At 44.6% G+C, this 18,762-nt stretch overlaps 1 protein-coding gene across 5 annotated transcripts in view; it reads left to right on the forward strand.

The window, feature by feature from the left end:
* Positions 1-18,762, forward strand: part of CLTCL1 (clathrin heavy chain like 1) — a 113,212-nt gene that overhangs the window by 45,564 nt on the left and 48,886 nt on the right. For all 5 annotated transcript variants that reach the window (XR_001892133.2, XM_003905212.3, XM_009216777.2 and 2 more), the window contains 8 exons: positions 2,808-2,969; positions 6,298-6,411; positions 10,164-10,337; positions 11,947-12,144; positions 13,031-13,231; positions 13,326-13,478; positions 14,039-14,161; positions 16,686-16,823. Coding sequence is in view for 4 of the 5 variants with exons in the window: in XM_003905212.3 (XP_003905261.2) it covers positions 2,808-2,969; positions 6,298-6,411; positions 10,164-10,337; positions 11,947-12,144; positions 13,031-13,231; positions 13,326-13,478; positions 14,039-14,161; positions 16,686-16,823 (1,263 nt within the window). In the remaining variant the exon portion in view is untranslated. The remainder of the gene's footprint in view (positions 1-2,807; positions 2,970-6,297; positions 6,412-10,163; positions 10,338-11,946; positions 12,145-13,030; positions 13,232-13,325; positions 13,479-14,038; positions 14,162-16,685; positions 16,824-18,762) is intronic.

Genomic DNA, 18,762 nt, shown 5'->3' on the forward strand with positions numbered 1-18,762 from the left:
CAGGATTGGTGGCTGCTAGGGGACTTGGGTCAGAGGACTGGGGACTGACCATTTAATGGGCACAAGAATTTTTTTTGGGTGATGAAAATGTTTTGAAACTATGCTAAGGTTTTGGTTCTACAACATTGTGAATGTCCTAAATGCCATTCAGTCATATACTTTAAAATGGTTCATTTTATGTTTTGTGAATGTCACCTCAACATAAAAAGGGGAGGGGAAGCCAGGTGCGGTGGCTCATGGCTGTAATCCCAGCACTTTGGGAGGCCAAGGCAGATGGATCACGAGGTCAAGAGTTTGACAACAGCCTGGCCAACATAGTGAAACTCCCTCTCTACTAAAAATACAAAAATTAGCCGGGCATGCTAGTGCATGCCTGTAATCCCAGTTACCCAGGAAGCTGAGGCAGGAGAATCGCTTGAACCCGGGAGGTGGAGGTTGTGGTGAGCTGAGGTCATACCACTGCACTCCATCCTGGGTGAAACAGCGAGACTCTGTTTCAAAAAAAAAAAATAAAAGGAGTGGGAAAGGGGAATATGGGGCCATAGTTTGCCAACCCTGTCTAAGCATTTACAAATGCAAATGCCTGTTTCTGTTTGAAACAACTTCTGTTCCTGTCACCTGGTTAGCTCTTACTCCAGCTTAGGTGTCACTTTGGGAATCCTCCCTGACTTACTGATCTTGGTGAGCTGACAAGGCATCTTGTTCTCTCCCATGCCGTAGCAATCAGCACTCTGTATTGCAGTTGCTTGTGTACTTGCCAGAAACTCTCACCATCTGTCCTTGAGAGAAGGACCTGTGTCATATTTTACTTATCCCTAGCCCCTAGCATTGTGCCTGGCACAGTGAATGCATTTGCTCATTGAATCCTTGCCTGCTACAGTCTTTAACATGCCTTTTTGACACACTTAACACCCAAATTTGACACATTTAATACTCAGCAGCCCCATGAGGTGGGAGGGTAAGCCTAGCAGGTGCCTAAGACTTAGAAGCAGGCCATCGGCCCAAGGCCACAGACGTAGCCTCAGGTCTGGTCTCTCACCTTCACCTCGGCTGTTCTGTCTTCTCTGCCTCTTTGTCTTGGCTTCAGTTTAGGCTTCGTTTAGGTATCTGTACCTGTGGGACTCAAATGTGCTGTCATCATGTTGCTGGAAGTCTTCCCAATCTCTTGGGGAGGGTTTTGTCCTGTCTTTGGATTCTCATTTTTACCTTTTCATGCTCATTTTTCTGTTAAAACACAGACCACTTATCTGCTGGTTACTCCCTTATTTCTCCCTATAAGTATTTCTCCCTATACTTATCTGCTGGTTACTCCCTATTTCTCCCTATTACAGGCTTTGGTACCACTAATCTATTTTCTGTCTCTATAAATTTTCCTATTCTGGATATTTTGTAGGTGGAATCAGACAATATGTGGCCTTTCATGCCTGACTTCTTTCCTCAGCATGTTTTCAAGGTTCATCCATGTTGTAGAATGTGTCAATACTTTGCTTAATAACTTTAACAGAAATCTGTGCAATAGAAAATATTTTTAAAGACAAAGTTGAAGCCTTTGTTATCCCATTTTTAAGGAGTTGTGAGTGAGTTGGGAATAGGCTGAGGATTTTATTCATGAACTACATGTGAGCTCACTCAGCAGAGACAATTGAATGTTTAATTACAGGAGCTTGAACTGGGACCCTTTTGTATTCCATTCACTTAGCTTTTTGAGCATTTGACTTTGGATATAAATGTACTGAAATTCTTTAGTAGAAAATGTAAATTCTGGCCGGGCGTGGTGGCTCACGCCTGTAATCCCAGCACTTTGGGAGGCCGAGGCAGGCGGATCACGAGGTCAGGAGATCGAGACCATCCTGGCTAACATGGTGAAACCCCATCTCTACTAAAAATACAAAAAATTAACTAGGCGTAGTGGCGGGCGCCTGTAGTCCCAGCTACTTGGAAGGCTGAGGCAGGAGAATGGCATGAACCTGGGAGGCGGAGCTTGCAGTGAGCCGAGATCATGCCACTGCACTCCAGCCTGGGTGACAGAGCAAGACTCTGTCTCAAAAAAAAAAAAAGAGAAAATATAAATTCTAAGTTTTATAAAAGATATTAGTGTTACTGGTTTGGGGGTTTTGGTTTTTTTAGAGACAGCGTCTTGCTCTGCCATCCAGGCTGCAGTGCAGTGCTATAGTCATAGCTCACTGCAACCTCGAACTTCTTGGCTTAAGCAATCCCCCTGCCTTGGCCTCCTGAGTAGCTAAGACAACAGGCGCGTGCCACCATGACCAGCTAATTTTCTTATTTTTTTTGTAGAGATGGCGTCTTGCTGTGTTGCCCAGACTAGTCTTGAACTCTTGGCCTCAAGTGATTCTACCAAGGTGCTAGGATTGCAGGTGTGAGCCACTGTGCTGGCCTTATTAGTTTTTATTAAATACAATTTTTGCTACTTAGAAATTTCAGAAAACACAATTTTCAAAATTACCTGTGATTGCATCCCCCTGATTTAACTACTATTAATGCTTTGGAGTTTTTCCTCCAAAGTGCACGAGTTAGTTTCCATGAAAAAACGCTTTCACGCTTATTATATTTAACAAATTAGGATCATCCATCTTACTTTTTTGTGGTCTTATTTTTTTCCATAATGTTTGCCATCTTTCCACGTCAAATTCAGAGTGATATCATGCCTTTAATAGCTAATGCATTTAATTTTTATTAGAGGAAGTATACCTCTAATGTATGAGACTTTCATTTTAGAAATATATTTTAAGAATTATTTCTTTATATTCCTCCCTTTTCTCTCCCTTTCATTGTATATCTTTTCTTAGCAAAACCGTGTGGTTGGGGCAATGCAGCTCTACTCTGTGGATAGGAAGGTTTCACAACCCATAGAAGGCCATGCCGCTGCTTTTGCAGAGCTCAAGATGGAGGGGAATGCCAAGCCTGCCACCCTTTTCTGCTTTGCTGTACGTAATCCCACAGGAGGCAAGGTAAGATCCACTGTATTGTCTTCTCCCTGAGAAAAGTGTCATGAGCTGGTGTTAGGGGTATGCGTGTGTGTGGCTGGGCATGGCCTGCAGATGTCTGTGTGAGAAAAAGTTCGTGGTGGTGAGAACTGTGCACCGTGATGCACATGATTAAGTGGCCCCATTCCCCTAAAAAATGCTCTTAGGCCGGGCGCAGTGACTCACGCCTGTAATCCCAACACTTTGGGAGGCCAAGGTGGGTGGATCACGAGGTCAGGAGTTCAAAATCAGCCTGGCCAACATGGTGAAACCCTGTCTCTACTAAAAATACAAAAATTACCCGGGCATGGTGGCGCGTTCCTGTAAACCCAGCTACTCGGGAGGCTGAGGCAGGAGAATTGCTTGAACTGAGTCCTGCAAGACAGAGGTTGCAGTGAGCCAAGATCGCACCACTACACTTCTGCCTGGGCTACACAGCGAGACTTCGTATCAAAAAAAAAAAAAAAAAAAAATCTTTCCACACAGACTAGACTGAAATGCACTATAAAGGTAAGTGAGGTGGCCGGGTGTGGTAGCTCACACCTGTAATCCTAGCAGTTTGGGAGGCTGAGGTGGGCGGATTGCCTGAGCTCAGGAGTTCTACACCAGCCTGGGCAACACGGCAAAACCCCATCTCTATTAAAATACAAAAAATTAGCCGGGCGTAGCCACGTGCACCTGTAGTCCCAGCTACTCGGGAGGCTGAGACAGGAGAATTGCTTGAACCTGGGAGGCGGAGGTTGCACTGAGCTGAGATCGCACCACTGCACTCCAGCTTGGGTGACAGAGCGACGCTCCATACCCCTAAAAAAAAAAAGATAAGTGAGGCACAGTTTCTGCTCTTGGGGAGATGACTGTGAAATCCCCAGTGTGGTTCCATCCTTGCCATCAGCATGGTTCTGCCCAGGTGGTTGGTGGGAACCTCAGGGAGGCTCCAGAGAGATGAGACTGTGCCCAGGAGCCAGTTGGGTTTTATCAGGCTCAGGGACATGGCCAGCGGCTGCTCAGCAGGGCTACCATGGGCAGAGGTGAGGAGACAGAAGAACTTGTGATGTCAGGGAGACCTTGGGTTCCACCAGTGTGGTCTCTAGCCACTTGGAGAGCTGCTTCAAGACAGTCGTCTTGTGAAAAACACTTCCTGAAACCATAATTTTGGGTTGTTCGTTAGCCCTGAAATATTCCTCAAGGCAGAGGAGATCTCAATTAGAATGTGGCTTTACAAACTTCGTCATCTGAAATACACTTTGAATACTTTGGCCTCCTGTTGAGTAACATACTTCGTGCCCTCCTCATTTGACAGCCAGAAGGAAAAGGAGTCAAGTCGAATGTTAGCCTTGTTGCTGATGAAGGACACTGACTTTAGTTATGTGGCTCCAAGAGCTTGCTCCCATATTCCCTTAGAGTGAGGCACACCTCTCCTTCACAGATGCAGCAGGGCAGCGACAGGCCTCCCTCTCAGGAGCAGAGCCCACCTCGCGGAGTGCCCTGTGGAGAAGAGCACTTTCCACAGATGGCAGCCCCAAGAAGAGAAAGGGCTGGGGGTTCTCTCTACACCCCACTCTCTGGTGGGCATGCCCCTCCAGCCGAGCTAGAGTTGTACCAGGAGGTCTTCTGTGACCCAGAGAACCTGGGAAACGTGGTTTCCTGACAGTACCTGTCCTGGAGCAGCCCTGTCTTGTGGCAGACTTGGTCCTCCCCGCTGCAGGGTGTGTGTGGAGTCCTGGGAGGGCCCCCGCCCCGCCTGTGCCTTGGCATGCACCTTCCTTTCAGGACTCACCTGTCCTTTTGGGACTGGCCAGCTGTCTCCACATGTGGGTCGGAGCTTGCCTGGACACAGTTCTTTTCTGCCGACCTCCTCCTGCTGCCGCCCTGAGAGCCTGGTGTCCTCTGCTCCTGCTGGCAGTGTCGCCCTTCTCAGCTCCCAAGCAAGAACCCATAGCTGTCAAGCCCCATTCCATTCACTTGTCACTATCTGACCTTTAACAAGTCTTACATCTGACTTACCCTTTTGTGGCACACTAAGCCCTTCTCACCTCACATTTGGGTTACAGAATAGCCATTTATTAGGTCCTCAGACCTGCTTCACGCTTTCTTACCAATAGGCCTAGCCAGATAATTTTCCTAAACTACCTTTTGTCTGCCTTAAAGTTCCCAGTGCAAGACTTCTATTCCCCCATGTCTGCACCCACAGGAGCGCTCACATGCTTGCCGCTCAGTTCCCCCACTAGCCCTGCTCTCAGTGCTGCTCCCCTCCTTATCTGAGCCCTTTTGGTGTTTCCCTCCTCTCTCTGCCTAGCCAAACCCAGACTGCAAACCCAGACTGCCCCTGATAGACACTGTCATCTGTGTCCTCTAAGCCCAGCCTCCTGCCCTTGTTTCATGTCTCTTACCCTCCATTTTGGATTTTTTTGTGGACTTGTGTTAGTTATAATATTTTTTCTTTAGATGAAAGTTGTGGGGGTTGGGCGTGGTGGCTCATGCCTGTAATCCCAGCATTTTGGGAGGCTGAGTGGGGGCGGATTACCTGAGGTCGGGAGTTTGAGACCAGCCTGGCCAACATAGAAGAAACCTCGTCTCTACTAAAAATACAAAAATTAGCCGGGTATGGTGGCATGCATGTGTAATCTCAGCTACTTGGGAGGCTGAGGCACAAGAATCGCTTGAACCTGGGAGGCAGAGGTTTCAATGAGCTGAGATCGCGGCACTGTACTCCAGCCTGAGTGACAGAGTGAGACTCCATCTCAAAAAAAAAAAAAGAAAGAAAGAAAGAAAGTTATAGGGAAAGCACTGGTATAGGTCAGGAACTTGGAGCTGTTCTCCTAAAGGCAGGGATGGGCTCCCTCATCAGATTCTTACCCCCGCCCAGCACAACCTTGAAAACCTCAGACCTGTGCCATGGTGAGGGTGTCTCGTGAGTTTGGCCTCCAGTGATGAGATCTTGCACTAACAGGCTTGTGTGAGTCTGGGCCATACCCAGGAGGGCAGCAGAGAGCAGAGCTGGAAGTTCTGACTGGAGCCTTTTGTTTCATCGGCATCCAGGCCCAGGGAGGGGAAGTGACTGCCACCGTGCTGGAACTGAGGCTCCTAGGCTGCCTGGCATTGGCCCTTTGTGCTGTGCTTGGTGGTGGGCAGCAGGTTATTGGATAATCACAGGCACTCTTGACAAGGGAGTTGTTCTGCTTTGGTTGAATGTGACTTTTAGTGTTAATCATCCAGTGTGTGGAGCTGAGGCTCCACTTGCCTCTGTGCCTTGGCTAGCACTTGTCCACCACCACACGCGGTCCCCTCGATTGACCTAAAATCTGTCTTCTAGTTGCACATCATTGAAGTTGGACAGCCTGCAGCGGGAAACCAACCTTTTGTAAAGAAAGCAGTAGATGTGTTTTTCCCTCCAGAGGCACAGACTGATTTTCCAGTGGCTATGCAGGTATGAATGTGCTGCTCTCTAAACATCTTCGTGTCCTAAAATCTACTCTAGCACCTCCCAAGATACAGGAGGCTGCCATTTTTAGTCTACTTCTGCTGTCTCCTGCCACTGTGATACCATTTAGAGGCCTAAGGCTTTGGTGTGTGAGCTGGGAAAGCCCTGTTCATAGAAAGGAATGTCCTGCATGAGGGTGAGTTAGGGCAGCAGGAAGACTTTGCCAAGTCACACACTGAAGTCCGCAGCCCTTTCCCTTATTATAAGACATTAGATGTTCACTGTGGTATGAGAATATTTAAAGAATAAAATACCTGGGCCAGGCACGGTGGCTCAAGCCTGTAATCCCAGCACTTTGGGAGGCCGAGACGGGCAGATCACGAGGTCAGGAGATCAAGACCATCCTGGCTAACACGGTGAAACCCCGTCTCTACTAAAAAATACAAAATACTAGCCGGGCAAGATGGTGGGCGCCTGTAGTCCCAGCTACTCGGGAGGCTGAGGCAGGAGAATGGCGTAAACCCGGGAGGCGGAGCTTGCAGTGAGCTGAGGTCCGGTCACTGCACTCCAGCCTGGGCGACAGAGCGAGACTCCGTCTCAAAAAAAAAAAAAAAGAATAAAATACCTAATGTAGGTGACAGGTTGATGGGTGCAATAAACCACCAGGGCGCGTGTATACCTATGTAACAAAACTGCACGTTCTGCACATGTAACCCAGAACTTAAAGTATAATAATAATAAAAAAGAATAAAACGCTTATTTCCTTTACAATTGGCTGCCATTGGGGGGCCTAGAGCTCCCGGGGACAGTCCTTTGAGCTTTCACTCAGAATGACCCAGTGTTTGACATGCAGCTGCTAATGAAACTAGGCAGTCCCGAGCCCCTGGTAGTAGAATCGTTCGCCTTTACATCAAGAAGATTGGGAAAACACCTGAACCTGCATGTGACCTGTGTCCAGCCAGACTTCGAGGAGTTGGTGCTGTGAGACCTGAAGTGAAGGTTCTCTAAAACTGAAACCCGTGTCAGCAGGGCCTGTGGTGGTTCCATGTGTGCTGAGTGCTCGTGACAGGACCAAGTGTGCTTTCCTTATTGAGGAGCAGAATATTGTTGTGGAAGTGTCGAAGGCACAGTCAGAAAGCTAAATAAAAAATGAAGCTTTTTTGAGTAATAAAAATTGAAAGATTTTTTTAAAAAGAAAACATTCCTCTGTAAGTGAACCAGTTGGATGTAAAATACATAAAAAATCTTGGCCGGACACAGTGGCTCACACCTGTAATCTTAGCACTTTGGGAGGCCGAGGTGGGCAGATTGCCTGAGCTCAGGAGTTCGACACCAGCCTGGGCAACATGGTGAAACTCTGTCCCTACTAAAATACAAAAAACTAGCTGGGCATGGCAGTGTGCGCCTGTAATCCCAGCTACTTGGGAGGCTGAGGCAGGAGAACTTCTAGAACCCGGGAGGCAGAGATTGCAGTGAGGCAAGATCACACCACTGCATGCCACTGCACTCCAGCCTGGAGCGAGACTTCATCTCCAAAAAAATAAATAAATAAAAATAAAAAATCTTACAACTTGTTTTATTAAAAATTTAGATCTATACCTTTTCTGAACAAAATTGGCATCACATTATATATGTAAGATTATATAATCTATTCTCCTTTTTACTCTTTTGTTTTCATAAAATATATGTTATCGATACATTTCTAATAGTATCAATAAATGTAACAGCAGAATTATATATCACCTGAAATCCTAGCACTGCTGATAATTTGACTACCCCTTTGGAAGTAACTTCACACGCATACATTTATGCAGATTTATACAGAAGGACTCTTATGAAAATGGCTCTGCACTAGCCTTGCTGCTGTATAAACTCCTCTAGCTGTGTTGTAGATCATCCTGTGCCAATAACATAATGTATGTATTTTATTGTCTGTGTCATCTGTTCTGTGGATGTGCCACAACTCATTTAAACATCTCCTATTGATTGGTATTTACATTTACAAGAAATACTCTAAGGAACATTGTGCTCTGTACATCTTTGTGTGTTAGTCTAAAAGTCCGAGGATAAACTCCTAGAAATTAAACTGTTGAGTCAGGGGCACATTCCCATCACAGACTCTTCTGACCGTGCTGACCAGTTCACATTCCTGCTGATGCTGCCCTTGGTAGCTGGACAGCATCCCATGTTGTGATGTCTTTCCCTTGGTTACCATCAAGGTAGAATTGATGTATCAGCCACTCATATGTATCTGGTTAATTGCCTTTTCCTAATCTTTGCATTTTTTTTTCTATCAGGATCTTTTTTTAAAAAATAGAGATGGGGTCTTGCTGTGTTGCCTAGGCCAGTCTTGAACTCCTGGCCTCTAGAGATCTTCCTGCCTCAGCCTCCCAAGTAGCTGAGGTTACAGGCATGTGCCACTATGCCCAACTCCAGGATTTTTACCTTATTCGTAAGAGCTTTTTGTACTTATAGAATACTATGTGTCTGATGTGTTTTGAATGTTTTTCCCAGTCATAATTTGTGATACGTGCCACCTTATGGAAGTGTTGCATTTTTGTGTGGCAATGGTATCATGTTTTGAGACTAATTCTGCACCTCAACATGGACACAACATTTACCTATATTTTCTTTCGTTCCTCTCCTAATTGTGTTTGTTTTTTATTTAAAACCTTTGACCCATCTGGAATTTACTTTGATCTAAAGAGTAAGATGGAAATTCAGTTCTTTACTCTTACCTCCATCTCCAGATAGCTAGCTGACTATATTAATAATATATGTTACATATTGGTTAAAGTGCCTATTTTCCACTAATATGTTACCTACTAATTATTTATTATTTTAGTGTTGGAGTCTTGCTACATTGCTCAGGTTAACTCAGAAACTCCTGGGCTCAAGTGATCTTCCTGCCTTGGCTTCCCAAGTAGCTGTGACTATAGTCATTAGCCACCACACACTCATTCTTAATAAATTCTCATGTATGATCCATTCTCTTTCAGGGCTCTCAATTAAGTTCGTTTCTCTCTCTGTCTCTTCCAATGGTAAAATCATGCTACAAAAATTACTGTATGTTTAATATATATGTTTAATAATCTGGTTGGGCAAATGCATCTGTTTTTTTTTTCCTCGAGCCCCTTCAGGTTTTCTTGTGTGTTAAATATTTTTCTGTAAAAGTTAATAGCATTTGGCAAAACTCAAAGGTTAATAAGTGGTGGTGGAAGGCATGCTGGAACATCAACCTGGCGTTTGAGGTCTTTGTCCAGAACTTTCCCCTTATGAACTCACAGCTTGCTTAAATGGGTTTGATAAACTGTGAAAGGATCGCCCTACCTGAAAGATAAATGGAGTAGCCTGAGTTCATTGGACCTGTATTTGAGAGTGGTTGGACAAAATACTGGCTTTAAAACTAATTCTCAATCAAGTACAACTTATAATCCATGTCTCATGGAAGCATTGCTCCCACCAGTAATCTCTTGGCCTGAGAGACTGAAAAATCCTTGTAATAACTGGGTGTGGCAGCTGACACTTGTAGTCCCAGCTACATTGGAGGCTAAGATGGGAGGATGACCTGAGCCCAGAGGTCGGAAGTTGCAGTGAGCTATGGTGGCACCACTACACTCCAGCCTTGGTGACAGAGCAAGACACTATCTCAAAAAACAAACAAACAAAAAGAATCCTCTTTATCATTTGTGAGCTCTTTTTACCCACATGGCTTCTCCTCCTTACTTCGCAACCTCTTGCTGTCTGTCTTCTTATAGATTGGAGCTAAACATGGTGTTATTTACTTGATCACAAAGTATGGCTATCTTCATCTGTACGACCTAGAGTCTGGCGTGTGCATCTACATGAACCGTATTAGTGCTGACACAATATTTGTCACTGCTCCACACAAACCGACCTCTGGAATTATTGGTGTCAACAAAAAGGGACAGGTGTGTAACTCTGACATTTCGTTTTCCACCTTTGCCATTCATTAGGGACTGGTGTTTAAACTTTCCCCCTTCTCTAGGAAAGCGGCTGGGTGTAGCTGTTATTAGTTGCTGTTATTAAACTTAAACCCATGTCTCCTTCTCCTTCATATTGGCACTTCCTCTCTTCAGACAGCACCATTCCTTACACAGGATTGATTCCAGGAGGAGAGCAGCTCCTTCCTGCATATGGAACAGCAGTTCTCATGCACATCATCTTCATACCATGCACACCCTAATTGGGGAGGGCTGAAAAAGCAGATACTATGGTATTTAAGTTACTTTTCCCAACCATAGTTGAAAAAGATAGTTAAAAGAAGAAACTCTTGGCTGGGCACAGTAGTTTATGCCTGTAATCCCAACTGCATGGGAGGTCGAGGCAGGAGGATGGCTTGAGCCCAGGAGTTTGAGGCTGCAGTGAGCTATGATCACACCATTGCACTCCAGCCTGGGTGACAGAGTGAGAGCCTGTCTCAGGGGGAAAAAAAAAAAATCAGGAACAGTGGCTAATGCCTATAATCCCAGCACATTGGGAGGCTGAGGCAGGAGGATTGCTTGAGGCTAGGAGTTTGAATCCAGCCTGGGCGACAGAGCGAGACCCTATCTCAAATATATATATTTGTAGAGATAGGGTCTCGCTCTGTCGCCCAAGCTGGAGTGCAGTGGAGTGATCTTGGCTCACTGCAAGCTCCGCCTCCCGGATTCACGCCATTCTCCTGCCTCAGCCTCCCGAATAGCTGGGACTACAGAAAAATATTTTTTAAAAAAGAGAGAAAAGAAACTCTGTGCTTTAAAAATAAAAACTTTAAGAAGAAAAATTGTCAGTTCCTTCCACATAGGCCATTTGCTACTCTAGTGCAGAGCATCACTAAGGGTGCTTATCTGGCCATGACTGCTTTCTATGAACTCTGTGCTGTTCTGTTTTGTTACCATTCGGCTTTCGGCTGCTTTGCATCCTTTCACTATGAGGGCCACCATCACAGGTGTGCTCAACAGTCGCCTGAGAATGTGGCTAGCCTCCAGCATCGGGGAGGGGTTTTGTGAGGATGGTGGAGAGGGTTTTATGGCCGAGGGATGGTGGGGAACATGGCAGAGGGATGGTGGGGGTTTATGACCGAGGGGATGGTGGGAGGAACATGACAGAGGGATGGTGGAGGGAACATGACAGAGGGATGGTAGGGGGGACATGACAGAGGGATGGTAGAAGGGAACATGACAGGGGGATGGTAGGGGGAACATGGCAGAGGGATGGTAGAGGGGAACATGACAGAGGGATGGTGGAGGGAACATGACAGAGGGATGGTAGAGGGGACATGACTGAGGGATGGTGGGAACATGCTTGAGGATGGTAGAAGAACATAACAGAGGGATGGTAGAGGGGACATGGCAGAGGGATGGTAGAGGGGAACATGGCGAGGGATGGTAGGGGGGAATATGGCGAGGGATGGTAGAGGGAACATGGCCGAGGGATGGTAGAGGGAACATGGCCGAGGGATGGTAGAGGGGAACATGGCTGAGGGATGGTAGAGCACTCTTCTAGGCCGGGCCGCTCTCACTTGTCGGGTCCTTACAGGTGCTGTCAGTTTGTGTTGAGGAAGATAATATTGTGAATTATGCAACCAACGTGCTTCAGAATCCAGACCTTGGTCTGCGTTTGGCCATTCGTAGTAACCTGGCTGGGGCAGAGAAGTTGTTTGCGAGAAAATTCAGTACCCTCTTTGCACAGGGCAGCTATGCTGAAGCCGCCAAAGTTGCAGCATCTGCACCAAAGGTGATAAACCTTGAATACTGTTCAAGTGTTCTGAGTGTTAAGAACCAACCTTGAGAGGAAAATAAGTCATAAAAGCATTTCACTACTGGTATTGCAGTCTATTAGTGTTATGTTAGGAGTTTTTAGTTTAAAATTTTTGCACCAATGGCTTAACAGTAAGGGAAGTAAACAAAAAGCACACTCTTGCTGCATCAGCACTTCTTCCTGTCTCCCACTTTGTGTGCATACATACCTCTCACCCAACGGCTTGGGTACAGTTTCACATTTTCGCAACTCAGACTTTTCCACTCTTGCTGCCTGGTTGTCAAATATGCAACTGTACAATACACCAAGTGGTTGATCCCTGTTTTATTTAGCAATAGTCCTGCTCTGGACTTCCTCCACTCTTTCAGAATATAGCATTTCTGCATAAGGCTTTTTCTTTAGTTTATTTCATTTGGATAAATTGTTCAGAGACTGGATCTGCTTCTGAGTAGATAAAGACTTTCAAGTTGCTGGTCCTTGAAAGAATTTTTATTGTCTTTCAAGGGGTGGTTATGAACAAACCATTTCTAGCCTTCATCTGTGAATGTGAGTATTTTGAATTAGAATATAATGATAGCAGAACTTCACTACTACAAGACTGATTGAGAGGCTGAATTCTCACTGCAGCATGCTGGGGGAGAAGTAAGACCCTAAGTGTGAAGCCACCTGGAGGACCTAGATTCCCCCATATTTATAGTTCTTATTGAAGATAGAAGCAGTTGCCTTAGTAGAGGACATTTTGTCCATGACAGAGCAGTGTGGAATTTCCACTGGCAGATTTTTGTTTTTACATAGAAGTAAGCTGAGTGAAGGGATCCCCCGTGATTACAACACAATGACCTATTTTTCCATTTATTACTAGGGAATCCTGCGTACCAGAGAGACGGTCCAGAAATTCCAGAGTATACCCGCTCAGCCTGGCCAGGCTTCTCCATTGCTGCAGTACTTTGGAATCCTGCTCGACCAGGGTCAGCTCAATAAACTTGAATCCCTAGAACTTTGCCATCTGGTTCTTCAGCAGGGGCGTAAGCAACTCCTAGAGAAGTGGCTGAAAGAAGATAAGGTAGAAACACTTGTGAGATGGTAGCCCCCCACACAGCTTGGTCCAGGCTCCCTGCCCACCTCCTAACTTTGCCTTGTCCCTTGGCGTACCACAGCTGGAGTGCTCAGAGGAGCTCGGAGACTTGGTCAAAACCACTGACCCCATGCTCGCTCTGAGTGTGTACCTTCGGGCAAACGTGCCAAGCAAAGTGATCCAGTGTTTTGCAGAAACAGGCCAATTCCAGAAAATTGTGCTCTATGCCAAAAAGGTAACGTGTGTTGAACCATCTGCATCCCACTCAACATGTGGTTGAGTGGTTGCTGATTTAAAGTTTATAAAATACCCTTCTTTATAAGTCCTCTGGTGTGAGAGTTGGCAGTGTTGCTATTAGGATCTTTATTGATATTGATCATATTGCATTTTCTTCAGTTTTTTATTTTCCTTAGTTTTCCAGTCCTTCCATCTTCTTTTTATTTGGGAGCTTTATCTTGTTTTTTCTCTCCCTCTCTTCCTTCTGTATGTTAATTTGATATTTTGGCAGACTTCCAGATCTTGTCCCTGTGTGCTCACTGGCAGGCTGTGTTTGCACACAGATCAGGGAACTTATTTGTGGTCTGGGCTGTTTGTATAGTTAATTGTGCCTTCCATGGACATGAAATCAATTTATTTAATTGGATATTGTGTTTAGCAGAAGGTGGTACCTACAAATGATAATGTTGCTGCTCATTTCTTTGTTAACATGAGTTTAAAACAAAGGATAGATAACTTCCTTTTCTAATGCCCAGGGTTTTTCATTGATTTTCCTGATTGGTGCTCCCTTGCTTCTAGGTTGGGTACACCCCAGACTGGATCTTTCTGCTGAGGGGTGTAATGAAGATCAGTCCGGAACAGGGCCTGCAGTTTTCTCAAATGCTAGTGCAGGACGAGGAGCCACTGGCTGACATTAACCAGGTGAGCATAGGCAGTTTTGGACAACTTTTTGTGGCTTTTTAGAGCCATCTAGAAGATTCCTTTATTCATTTCCTGTTAACTTGTCTCAATGCTTTTCTTCATCTGCTATTAATCTTCCAGTTTTAAAAAATCTAGTGTACTTGGGGAGTTTGTCTTCTAGTCTTTACTATGTGAGTACTCATTGCTTCCTTTGTTTTGAAGTACTTTAGAGAATGTTTGCGTGGGTTTGTGTCTTTGGGTGGTGATGGTGTAGGGTGTGAGGATGTCATTTAGGATCCAGCCCTCCATCCCTCTCCCCACCCCAGTTACCACATCATTGTCTCTCCCTGACCATTGGCCTGAGCACCAGGAGCTAGTGCTGTTGCATCCCCCAAATGTTCATCCTGTGGGTGTCTGACTGACCTGGATCTACGTGAGCATCAGCCTGTTTTTTAGTGTAACCTACTTAGAATTTAGATGTAAACACATGACAAGTCACTTTCAGTCAATTGGTACAAGGAGCTCTGATGATATATAGATGTGTAACAAAGCTTGAAGCAAGGCATCAGGGCCAACAACTGTTCAGAAATAATAAGTGCAGTTATATGTGTTTATATGTCTGGGAATTTGCAGATATTTTGGAGAACATGAATAAGAGATTTGAGACAAATTTACTTAGCTTTCAATAGGAAAGAAATTTCCAGTTCACATCTTGTTTCTAGTTCATATTTTAAAGTTGTTTAAAATATAAACTTCTCATACTTTATGAGAAGTTCTACAATTAGTAAGTTCTTTTTTATTTTCCTGTAAAGCTGTCCTTCAAAAACAATTACTAAATTTATTCCTATATTTCACATCTTAGTGAGGCATATTAATTATTTAAATTAACATCAATTTAACTTTAATAATTGTCTAAGTAAATGTTTGCATTTTCCCAGTTGTGCCCCAATAATATAATGATATATATGGGTTAAATATCAAGTATCAGCTGCTTTGTTAGTCAAGATTCTGCAGAGACAGAATCAGTAGCGTAACTCTAGCTCTATGAGAGGGAGCCTGGGCAACATAGTGAGACCCCATCTGTACCAAAAATTTTTTAAAACTTAGCCAGGCGTGGTGGTGCACACCTGTGGTCCCAGCTACTCAGGAGGCCGAGATGGGAGGATCGCTTGAGCCTTGAAGGTTGAGCCTGCAGTGAGTGGTGACCTTGTCACTGCTTTAGCCTAGGCAATAGAGTGAGAACCCATCTCAGATATATGAGGGAGAATTGGCTCGTGATTATGGAGGCTGAGAAGTCCTGTGATAGACTGTCTGCAAGCTAGAGGAGACGTTGGATTCCGGTAGCGTGGCTCAATCTAAGTTTGAAAGTCTCAGAACCAGGGAAGCCGATGGCGTAACTCTCAGTCTGAGGCCAATGGCCTGAGAACCCTGGGGGGCCTTTGGGGTAAGTCCTGGAGTCCAGAGGCTGGGAAGCCTGGAGTTCTGATGTCCAGAGGTAGGAGGAGGAGAAAGTCCCAGCTCCAGGAGAAAGAGAGAAGAAATCTATTCTTTCCTTTTTTGTGCCCCCAGCTGATTGGATGGTGCTCCCTGACATTGAGAGTGGATCATTCCTACTTGGTCCCCCAACTCACATGCCAGTCTTCTCTGGGAACGCCCTCACAAACACACCCAGAAGGAATGCTTTACCTGCTCTCTATGTGTTCCTTAATCCAGTCAAACTGACACCTAAAGCTAAGCATCACAGCTGCCTCTAGGATGTGATTAAGTAATGTATGATTACTGCTTGGATCACTTGAGAGGATTCTGGGGGTTCATATGTTATAAAAATCACTCCCTTTCATATACTTCGGTAAAATACCTCACTGATAGGTGTGATGTAGGTGATATGATTTCACAAGATTATCAATAAATTAATGGCCATAAATTACGTGAATTGTGTTGTTGTTGTTGTTGAGATGAGGTCTCTGTGTTACCCAGAATAGTCTTAACTCCTGGGCTCAAGGAATGCATGCATCCACCTCAGCCTCCTGAGTAGCTGGGACTATAGGCACACGCCACCACACCTGGCTCTATGTGAACTGTGATGACATAAGAAAATGCAAAGGGGCCAGGAGCAGTGGCTCACGCCTGTAGTCCCAGCACTTTGGGAGGCCAAGGCGGGTGGATCACCTGTCAGGAGTTCGAGACCAGCCTGACCAACATGGTGAAACCCTGTCTCTACTAAAAATACAAAAATTAGCTGGGTGTAGTGACAGGTGCCTGTAATCTCAACCACTTGGGAGGCTGAGGCAGGAGAATCGCTTGAACCCAGGAGGTGGAGGACAGAGGTTGGAGTGAGCTGAGATTGTGCCTTTGCGCTCCAACCTGGGTGACAGAGTGAGACTCCATCTCAAAAACAAAACAAAACAAAAAACAAAGGAAGGAACTAATTGTTGAATTTCTAAATGAGATAATGAGATAATATTTCAGGAACTATTTCAATACGAAAATGAAACACTGTGAATGAAAACACACTGAGTGAAAATGTGGCTTGGATATGTTTCAGATTGTGGACATTTTCATGGAAAACAGTTTAATTCAGCAGTGTACTTCCTTCTTATTGGATGCCTTGAAGAATAATCGCCCAGCTGAGGGACTCCTCCAGACATGGCTGTTGGAGATGAACCTTGTTCATGCACCCCAGGTCAGTGACATTGTAGGCTAACACCGAGAGGCAGAGCACCTGTGGCACCCCTCTGTGGGTTTGCAGACTTGAGCACAGTGGCTTTGGACTGGACTGGGCTTGTGCCAGATGTTTATCTTGTACTTCTCAGTGAACATTCTCCATGACTCCCCTTAAAAGGATTTTCCAGAAATCATGGTACAGGACTTTCATGGAAACAGTTATAATTGGGGCATCGTTTCTTTCTTTCTTCTTTTTTTCATTGTGGTAAAATATACATAACCAAATTTACCGTTTTAACAGCTTTTAAGTGTCTGATACAGTGGCATTAAGAACATTCACAATACTGTGCAACTGTTACCACTATATGGTTCCAGAACTTTTTATTATCCCAGAGTAACTATGTAACTGTTAAGCAATGACTCCTCATTTCCCAGCCCCTGACAACTGCCATTCTAATCTGTCTCTATTAATTTGCCTTTTCAAGATATTTCATATACATGGAACCACAAAATATTTGTCCTTTTACCTGGCTTTTTTCACTTAGCATATTATTTTCAAGGTTCATCCACGTTGTAGCATGTGTTAGAAACACCTTCATTTTAAAAACTGAGTAATTGTCCACCATGTGTATAATATGACTTGTGTTTATCCATTCATCCATTGATGAACATTTGGGTTGCTTCTACCTTTAGGCTATTGTGAATAATGCTGCTGTTCACATGGGTGTACAAAGATTTCTTTGAGACCCTGCTTTAATTCTTTTGGGCATATACCTAGAAGTGGATTTGCTGGATCATATTGTATAGTAATTCTATGCTTACCTTTTTGAGGAACCACCATACTGTATTCCAGGAGGCTGCACCATTTTATATTCTTCCCAGCAATGCTCAGCAGTTCCAACTTCTGTATGTCCTTGCCAACACATTTTCCCTGTCTAAAATAATAATAATAGTAATCATCTTAATGGGTGTGCAGTGGTATTGTGGTGAGGCATCATTTGTTGGCCTGAAACTTGTGGGAGGAAGGTATAATCAAATCACATGTCTGTGCTATTTTGGGTTAAATTTAGATATATATACAAGAAAGGGATTTAGAGGAGTTTGTATCAAGCTGTTCACGGTACTAAGTGGATAAGATTTACAAGTTCACTTTGTTCTTTACTTCTCTCTTCCTTTTTGTTTTTTCTTTAATAATCACTTATTGTTTTTATAATTATAAAACAACATATTAAGTATATTGTTCTGTTACCTCAATTTATTCAAATCCACAGGTTAGCTGCTAAGAAGTGGGTCATATTCCAACTATAGGAAATTAAAGTGCTGTTAATTTGCTGCTTGGTGTCTATTGGACTCTCATGACTTTGTGAGTGTATGTAATAGTTTTTGGTGAATGAGATTTGAAACACACCAAGCGCCACTCAGAAACTTGGCAGACACCCAAAGGAGTGCCTAGACCTTAAGGGGTGCAGGACAAGCAAGTAGTTGGGTGAGGTGCCAGCAGGCTCTGGCTTAGCGCCCCAGGATGCTGGCAGTCTTCTCTGGGCAGTAGGACTGCATGATGGTTTCTAAGTTCTCTAAAATACACTGTTGCTATGATGAGAAAATGTTTAAAAACAAGAAGTAAAGATAAACCTGAAGGAAACAAAGGATAGGAGACTCAGGTAAGTGCTAGGTGTTCTAAAGCCCTACTCTTAGTACTTGGTTTGGATCATCAACTCTATGGGGAACCAGAAGTGTGCATCACTCTGAAGTCGTCTGGTGTGTGACAGGGGCTGTGGTCACTCAGTTTGGCCATACCTGGTTGGTGATGCAGATCCTTGAAGGAATAAGAAAGAGTGTGCTGGGTGGCAGGGAAGGCACCCGGGGCGTAGCTAGTCAAGACCAGCATTAGATACTGAGCGAGCACTCATTCAGCCATGCTGCAAGGCTACTGTGTTGACCTATCCAGTCTTAGTCCA

The sequence above is a fragment of the Papio anubis genome, chromosome 16 (assembly GCF_008728515.1).
Source record: "Papio anubis isolate 15944 chromosome 16, Panubis1.0, whole genome shotgun sequence".
NCBI lineage: Eukaryota > Metazoa > Chordata > Mammalia > Primates > Cercopithecidae > Papio > Papio anubis.